Below are 9,291 nucleotides of genomic sequence, written 5' to 3'. Positions count from 1 at the left end.
AACAGGGGACATACGATTACCAACTATCAACGGCATATTATGTACATGAATATATCATGAATCTTGAACCAGTTACTCATGATGCCCAAAACTAGGACAAATACAAAACTTGTGATGAGTTCGAATGCTACTTGATTTGCAATAAATCAAAGATATTACTCACTAATATGGGTATCCTTTAGATATCTTCATTACCAAAAAGGAACTTCACATTATGAGGACATTTATAACCAAATAAACAATATTCCGTTATTATAATCAACGCCACGCCTAAAAACTGGTACATGTATACGTATCGAAACAAGCCAACACAAATCTCAAATTGCCTGTACTGTGTTCTCTTGAAGACAACATGCATTTCTCGTCGAGCTTGAAGCAAAGTTTACTTTTTCTCCTTTCATGGACAATCACAGTGTGTTCAGCTGATTTCCTTTCCAACGTTGATATTTTGTTTGGCAAAGATCATATGAATTTCTCTACTGATGGGACAGAGGTTGACCTCTCTCTTGACACCTACACCGGCTCAGGCTTCCGGTCTAAAAGCTCATTCATCTACGGTAAATTTGAAATGCAAATCAAGCTAGTTCCTGGGAAATCCTCAGGCACTGTGACAACATTTTACGTATGTAGCCATTATTAATATTTATATGTATGTGTATATATGTGCAAGCATGCTCTTAAATCTTAATTTTTAACTAAGCAATGATATGTGTTCTGTATGTGGCTGTGTGCATCATATGCAGCTGAATTCAACTGGAGAAGGGTTGCACGATGAGGTTGATTTCGAGTTCCTGGGAAACGTGGATGGCAGGAAGTATATTCTACAGACCAACATCTTCATACAAAACGTTGGTGCAAGAGAGCAAAAGTTCCGTTTAGGGTTTGACCCAACAATGGACTACCACAACTACTCTATCGTATGGAATCCACAGGGGTTAATGTAAGTTACATTTTACAGTAGTCTGCCCCCCCTTCTTATACACATTAACCATTTTAATCTTAAATCAGAACAAGTTTTGTCTAGTTAATTGATGGATTTTACGTTCAGGAAAATAGCACTAGCTAGATGAATAGCTAGCATTTTCCTGTATATCATTTCTGAAATAAAAATTTTATATCAATTAATAACATCTTAACAAGTTAACAGTGAATACTTTTTTTCACTTTTAATTATAAAAATTGATTAGTTTGTGCTGATGGATATGTTTTTATGTTGTAGCTTCTTGTTGGATGGCAGTCCCATTAGATACTACAAGGGTTCGGGTTTGAGACAGGCAATGTCCTTGGATGCGACTCTATGGGATGGAAGCGATTGGGCTACCAGTGGTGGAAAGATTAAGGTTGATTGGACACAAGCTCCCTTTGTGGCTTCTTATCGTAACTACAACGTGGATGCATGTTGGTATTCGGGGGATGGAAATGGGAGCAACACAACGACTACATGCAGTTCTTCCTCTGATTCCTGGATGTTCCGAAAGCTTACTCTCCAGGAGCAGAAGCACTTGGCTACCGTTAGGAAATATTTTATGATTTATGATTATTGCACTGATCCAAAGAATCAGCATAGCAACACTGCCGAATGCTTATCTGTGTAAATATAGGGGTTAACGACCAAAAAATACAACGAACTTTGGTTTTGGTTTTTCAAAAAATATAACACTACACTTTTTTTTATTCAAAAAATGAAATGTACTTTGATTTAATTTCAATTGATACATGCCCTCCAATTTCTCTTACGGCATGCTTACGTGAACCATTAGTTTCATCCCCAAATTTGCAATGTTGACATCTCATTACATTGCATTTGGTTTATAATTTTTCGGTTTTCTAATTTTTCGATTTTATAGTCCATGTCATGATTTTTTAGTTGATATTAGCCACGCCATCGTCCATGGCTAATTTTGTAGGTTGCCACATAGACATTTCAAACCAAGGCCTTAAATATCGGCCGATATATCGATATATTTCGGTTTTTGAGGTACACGATATGGAGATATTAAGATATTTCAGATGGATATATTGATACAATTTCAAATCGATATATATCCGATATTAAGATATATACAAAGTTTTATACCCGCCCTGGAATTATTTTTAAAATTCACAGCCTATAAATTTTTTGCGAGGAATTTAATAACAGATAATTATTATCATAATTTTTTAAAATTGATTTAGGGATTGGAGTTGTATAAAATTTCCTTGGCGAGAAGTTAATTGACTTATTAGAGTTGTGGTTATATTAGGAAACTTCATATATTTTAAGAGTGTCCACGAGACATACTTCTCTCTCAAGAACGCGTCACCTAGGAAATAGATAGTCGACTGTTTTAATATGGAAAGAAGTTGCCAATAAAAAAAAAAATGGAGAGAGGTGATTGTTGACTTAGTTGACTTTGACCAATTTTTTATTAAAATCTCCAATATTTCCGATATATCAACTTACCCATAAACCAACAAAAAAAATATATATCAACCGATATTTGATATATCCGATATATTTCGGTTTTTGCCCCTCCGATATATAGACCGAAATGAAAATATTGGGCCTTGTTTCAAACCACATAACACCTACTACAAGGCTACAAACAATATTTCATTGTGTTCGTCCGAATCATGGGTGAAGTTTAAAAAGGGAAAGCTGGACCTTAGATGGGCCTTAATATCTGGTGTGGCAACTCTTTATCGGGTAGAACCGGGTCCACCCAAATATCCGCGTGTAAAAATTGCAACCAGGTGTCATGTGTCTGTTATCTTGAAACCTTTGAAAGTTTTGGTGATGGCTTTTGCCCAGTACATGGCAGCTGTGCCAGCAGAGTCTCTAAACCATCCAATAACTTGTCCTAGACTTTCTTCTTCTTACCTTTTCTCCTCTTATTCTTTTTGGATCAAACCTCGTAAGCTCTCCAGTCTTTCCACAATAGTCTGCCCAGCAGGACTCAAAGGTACCCTACCCTTTCTTTTAATAATTTCGTCGAATAATAATTTAGGATTAAAATTGACCTCATTTTATATAATGGAAATTGGAATGCCGATGTTGGGATTATAATCTCAACAGCCGACATTTTGTACAAATAATAATGTACATACCTAGTGTTGCTGTGCATTTCAATCCCCGACTTGTCCTCCTCTTGTTTTCTCCATGACCTTTACCAGTCGAAAGATGCTACTCAAATTAAATGTTTAGTAGAAATTAGAAAATGAAAAATCACTCAAAAAGATTAATGAGGAATCTTACTTATTAGGATGACAAGTTAAATAATCTGTTTGAAGTTACATCACATAAGTTGGGATCCCAAGGACCTGTAGTGCCTAATGTTGGAACCCAACATACTTCTTCTAGTTCTTGAGGAGTTTCACCCTGAATGCTAGCTTCTAAATCAATGATGTTCAAGTTATCCTTCATCCTGGCACTACAGTTAATCCTTCGACATTCTGATATACTTTGGATGAAAAATTACTTGAACGTGATTGATTTAATGCAATGTTCAATCTCTCATCCTCACCCTTCTTCTAGGACTAAATTCATATTTATATTTTCTCAAATCTAGCTTGACCCACAGTGCTTAGTGGCACAGGTTGAATTCCACACTATCCAATAACACTTTTCGTGCCAAATCACAATACTGGTTGGCTACAGCTTGAGCTATGGGTTTAATACCTAAACCAATAATACTTTTATGGTTTCCTATGTAAGCTAAAAATCTTTGCTCCTTATATCCTCTACTCAAATTATGGCTTCATATGGCGCACCTTGATCCAATAGCAAAGGCGTATATCAGGGTTGGATCCCATTTATTGAGGACATACTGGATTCTGATCTAATCAGCCTGCTATAATTAGTCAAGTGGTTCTGATGTAGATGTAAGTCATTTACAGCTCCTGTGATTTGATCCTGTCCTTGTACAGTCAAATCTGGAAACTAAGCAACAGATATACCCATAGTCTTAAGTTCTTAGATGCATGGAGCTAGTTAGTAACAAATTCTTTTCAGTGAAAGAACTTGCAGGAGATGATCTATTACAAGAGTTTTTAAAGGAGAGACAGTTAACTGGAGATTTAGTATCAAAAGCTTCTGATATACTCTGGATGAAGGATTACTTGAACGTAATTGATTTCGAAGCTAGCATTCTGGGTGAAACTCCTCAAGAATTACAGGAGGTATGTTGGGTTCCTTCATTAGGCACTACAGGTCCTTGGAATCCCAACTTATATAGTTATATGATGCAACTTCATAAAGATTATTTAACTTGTCATCCTAATAAGTAAGATTCCCCATTAATCTTTTTGAGTGATTTTTCATTAGATAGTGGTCTTATGTAGCTTCGTCTTCATTTTCTACTAAACATTTAATTTGAGTGGCATCTTTCGATTGGTAAAGGTCATGGAGAACGAGAATGAAAGTGGGTTTTTGAAGCTGACTAAAGCCTACAAGTGGATCTTGGGTGACAACAGCGCACCAATCAACAATAAAGCTGTCGTGAAGGTCTGCATTGAAGTTCCCTTTCTCTAATACTCTTGTGCTTGAGAGCTAATTCCATTTTGTTTTGATAGTACTAAAGAATCAAAAGAGCTGGTGCATTTCAAGGTAGACGCATTTACGATCTTTCTAAATCTTTTTATACACATAATTGCAGGAGTGGAAGAACGATAGCGACCAAAGGAAGAGGCTTAGCCTTCTCAACTATGATGCAGTAATATACTTTGTTAATCTAAATGGATTGTTGTACTTGTTATGCTTTTGAAGTGTCTGTGTAGGCTCCCAAATTTCTAATTTTGGTGTATATGTGCTTCAATATAAAATCAGTCTGAGTATGCTTTGAAATCCATTTCCTCCATTATTTTTCAGCCACATCTGCTAGTATTTGTAGTATGTACTCTCTTAATGTTATTGAGATTAACTACCATTGAAGATGTATGTTTCTATTTTGAATACATTTTCTATTTTATAAAAGCTGTTCGGTGGAGGGGATCACAGTACGAATACAAGGACTAGGCCTTCTATAGCGTAATGTTAAATACAGTAATAGTAGTAGTTAAAAAAAAAGAAGCTTTTTAAACAGGTAGGTCCTTAGGAGTCTGCCTATTCCTTTCACCTCTGGAAGTTTTTGAAAGGAAAGAAAGAAAAAGTTATGTACTTTCTACTCAGTGGCATATATGTTCAGTTCATTTTTTACCTTATTTAACAAAGTTTTTCACTTTCATGGGTGTGTATTATCGAAGTGATTTACGGTTTTAAGCAGAATCATGTTTTTCTCACTTATTTATATGTTACTAGTTTTTTCCAGTTCATGAACTTTGTCCTTCACAAAGCTAAATACTATATTTAATAGGATAGGAATTATGTATTATATTTTGTGTATCTTGGGGGCGGGGTTAGTTAGGACTTAGGGGTACAAGCATTATACCAAAAAATTTGAAGTCAGAAATCAGTGCATGTGTTCATCCTTGTTTCCTAGCTTAAGCTACAATTATTTTGCTAAATCCATCAAATATAACTGAGATCTATCTGAAGATTAGTGTGTGTGTGTGTGTGGTGTGGGTGGGGGTTTGGGAGATCTGAAGTGCTTTCTAGTAAATGCTGACCTTATATTTTGAATTTCAGCTAAAGAGGGAGATGATGCTTCTAACTATTGGTGTTGGAACTGTATGCAGCGGATTTTGCTTGATAGTCCTATCAGTTCAGGTAAAACTCTTGAACAAAACCAGAAATTATTTACCATAGTGGAAACAATGTGAAAAGCAATGCAAGAATAGGACCCATTAGAGTTTACGAAATGCAAAAAAAAGGAAGAGCCTTGGGTGAACGTCATAATGCAATCCTAATAAACTCTTCCTTTAGGAGGAAATCCCTATACAAGACAATGCACATGCTCTTGCTTTTCAATGCTGTTGGCCCTTATAAATAACACTTTTAAGATGATATGCCCAAATGTGTTTAAAACATACTCTGAATTGTGTCAAAGTATGTGATTTTATTGATCATGGATAAAGATACGAGAAGTTACAATGTACATTATGAAAAGCGTCTTCCCCTTTCAAAGACAATAATTATATTTTGGACAACCTTTCGGAGACACAAAACAAGTTCAAGAATTGCACCAGACTTTAGCTCCATGATCCATACTTGCAGCTTTGCAGCAGTGTCCGCACTGCAAGGCAATCTGTTTTGTATTTAAGTATGTGATTTTAGTGATCATGGATGAAGATATGAGATGTTTTATAGTGTACATTATGAAGAGTGTCTTCCCCTTTGAAACACACTTATTGTATGTGGACACCCTACCGGAGACACAAAACAACTTCAAGAATTGCACCAGACTTTAGCTCAGTGACCCATACTGTGTTTTGATAACAATAAAAGATTCCTTCTTGCAATTGCTCATACATTTTTGTGTGTGTGGTGTTATTAAAGTATAAAACTAATTCCTTGCAGTGATACTCAAGACATTGAGTACTTGATTTACACCAGGATGAGCAGTTCAAATGAGAAGTAGTTTATAGAATATCTTGTTTTCATTCCAATTTTTCTCTATAAATTAGTTTTCGTATTTACTAATTGACTTATATTCTTTTATGACCTGCTTAGGTTACTATCAGTTATGCAGTGGGAGTTCTTTTAAGGTTAGTTGACATTTTACACAAACACACAAACACACATACACAACATAGACATACGTATGTAGTATGTACAACCTGACAGACAGTGACTAACTTCAACATGTGACATTGTGAGTTGTGAGGTTCAATATTCTTATCCTTTGTTTTTTGGTTAAATGTTACCGTGTGAGTTGATGGAAATTTTCACGTGTGGACAGTTGTTTCTATCTCCAGCTCTTGTATCAGTACGTGGACAACTTATCAAGGGAATCTGTTCCGCAGGTTTTTATGAAAAAAAAATCAAAGAAGTAAAGAAATGCCTTTGTTTCTCATCTCTTCATTTTCTATGTGTCTATAATATTCTGCCGAGTTTACTTAAACATTTAAATTATATTAATTTAATTAAACGTATGTGCTCTGAACCAGACTTGGAATAAGAAGTGAAGACTTGAGCAATTTTTTAGAGACATTGATAAAGGGTAGCTCCATTGCTCTTTCATCCCAAAGACTAATGATACCTGCAATTATATATGGACTTTGGGGGCTGTCTAACCATTTCTCCTACAAGTTCCTGGACTTTCAGGTACCTTATGATAACTATTCTTCGTTCTTTTATGTTTTCTTTTTATACGTAGGTAGTAGTTATGGTTTTACTCATTTCATACGTATGCCTAATAAATCAAAATATGTGGTGCACATTGTGGTAGTTGAAAGTGGAACATTTTTCTCAAGCAAAATGATAAAGAAGTTAAAACTCAACATATTGAAAAATGATAAAGCGTAACATTTTTCACATTGTGGTATTGAAAAAAATATTCTCAGTTTTGTTAAAACTCAACGACTTGATTGAAGAAAGAACTAGATGCCTAAACTTTGATCTCCAACATTTGGGATGGAATCAGAATATCTTTTGGCCATAGGTGTGTGTAAAGATTTTTATCAGTAAATGCTGATCTGAATACTGGAAACTGCAATGAACATTGATTGGGGGACCCAACAGAAAACCTAAAGTGTATTTTCAGAACTGGAAAACTCCCCCCATTTGATCTGAGCCCTTTCACTTACTTAGTTAAATGAGACAGTGATGTGGATAAAATGATTATTGAGACTCCAAAGAACAATGATATATACAAATAATTGTGATGTGAAGATAAAGCTCACATTAGTCCATTAGGGCATCTCCAATGGGGGGAGTAAACCATATAAGGTGTAAAGTTTACACCCCCAATTTCAAAAAAAACTCCATCCAATGGGGGCTGTGAAGCATAGGCAATAAGCTAATAGCTAATGGAGCAAGTGGGGAATTCTCTACCCGGATACAAGTTATTAAAAAGCTCGGGTGTCACGTGCGAGTGACGTGCGAATTTAAAGTATGTCAGGGCGTTGCCCCCCTGTAGTTCTAAACTATCAATTTGTGATTTTTAAACTCGGACGTCCGAGTTTAAAATTCAAATTTTCTTACATTTTTCCATTGGGAACTATTGAGTGGATATTTATAGTCAATACGTTAGTGTGTAATTGGAATTGTAAAATCCTAATGGCACCTAGGTGGATCTTATGTGGAGGTGTAATTTACACCCTACATTGGAGATGCCCTTATAGAACCAGAAGACCAGCATGCCTTTGATTTGAGCACACCTTCTCAATTTCCCGCTATTTCAAACCACTTTGTATAGAAGAGTGTTGATCAAGCCCTCTTTCACGGTCACAGAATTTTCATCTATGACGTTAAACTAAATAAAAGGGCTTGTGAATTGCACTTTACCTACTTTCTGTTTTAGTGCATATTACAAGAATTAAATTTGATGTAGAGGAGAATATACATCTTTCATGCTGGTTGCTTTATTTTTTTGAGACATATACGCAATTGTGTTGCTCCTGCCTACTATACCTCAAGTTAGTTCTAGAAACAACTATTACCACATATTATGATGTCCTTGTGCAATGATGCCTCTACCAAATTACAATATTTCATTTTTGTTCTTGTAGAATTTAATTTTCATCAGTGATCTCATTTGTTCTGTTCAATACTTCTTGAAAGAACAACTCTATCATACCAGATTACTAATTGCAATTCGGTGGAAAGGATTGCTTATTAACTGTCTGTTATGGATTCTCCTTTTCTGTTGGTTCCCATGCAGGTTGTTCCAGCAATTTTTGGGATGCTTGCATATAAGGCGGCTGCATTGGTACAAGTTTACAGAGATAATGAGGATTTGGAATTTGTGTTTCCAGATAGCGAGGAAACTTTTGGTAACTAACAGTTTGAACCCCCTTGTTCAACAGAACGTGATGAAGGCAGCTCCTTAGCTTTGGACAATATGCATATTATGCTTTTGTCAGATTATTATTGACCCTCAGGCCTCAACCAATGGAGCTTTCATGAAAGCTGAAATTTTTCCTTCTATCCGTTATTTATTTTTTTATTTTTCCTTTCCATATGTTGCTATAGTTCAGGATGATGTGTACAAACAATGTGCATTTACTATTATTTTGATGCAATGGGTATTACTATCGTAGCCACATGAGGGGTGCCAGCAGCAATTTATACACAACCACCACTGGAAGATCAGTACCATTGTACCAATCATCGATACTGTATCTAGGCAAATTTTTTTTGTGTGTATGTATGGTTGTATGTCCACATTTTCAGTCTCGCGCGTATACAAAAATTTATACCCCATTGAAGTTCTT

The 9,291-nt window shown here is 35.6% G+C and overlaps 1 protein-coding gene and 1 pseudogene across 1 annotated transcript; both read left to right on the top strand.

Annotated features, from left to right (window-relative positions):
• Nucleotides 1–346: 346 nt before the first annotated feature.
• Nucleotides 347–1,595, top strand: LOC147481360 (putative xyloglucan endotransglucosylase/hydrolase protein 12 pseudogene; annotated as a pseudogene).
• Nucleotides 1,596–2,746: 1,151 nt separating this feature from the next.
• LOC147481359 (uncharacterized) lies at nucleotides 2,747–9,120 on the top strand. Its single transcript, XM_086577145.1, has 9 exons — nucleotides 2,747–2,942; nucleotides 3,992–4,158; nucleotides 4,379–4,483; nucleotides 4,635–4,691; nucleotides 5,603–5,683; nucleotides 6,587–6,621; nucleotides 6,816–6,905; nucleotides 7,024–7,180; nucleotides 8,739–9,120. The coding sequence occupies exons 1-9, from the start codon at nucleotides 2,777–2,779 to the stop codon at nucleotides 8,856–8,858; spliced, it is 978 nt and encodes a 325-aa protein (XP_086433271.1). The 5' UTR covers nucleotides 2,747–2,776; the 3' UTR covers nucleotides 8,859–9,120.
• The last annotated feature ends 171 nt before the right edge of the window (nucleotides 9,121–9,291 follow it).

The sequence above is a fragment of the Coptis chinensis genome, chromosome 8, assembly GCF_015680905.1.
Source record: "Coptis chinensis isolate HL-2020 chromosome 8, ASM1568090v1, whole genome shotgun sequence".
Taxonomy (NCBI): domain Eukaryota; kingdom Viridiplantae; phylum Streptophyta; class Magnoliopsida; order Ranunculales; family Ranunculaceae; genus Coptis; species Coptis chinensis.
This window is presented reverse-complemented; position numbering and strand designations above follow the sequence as displayed.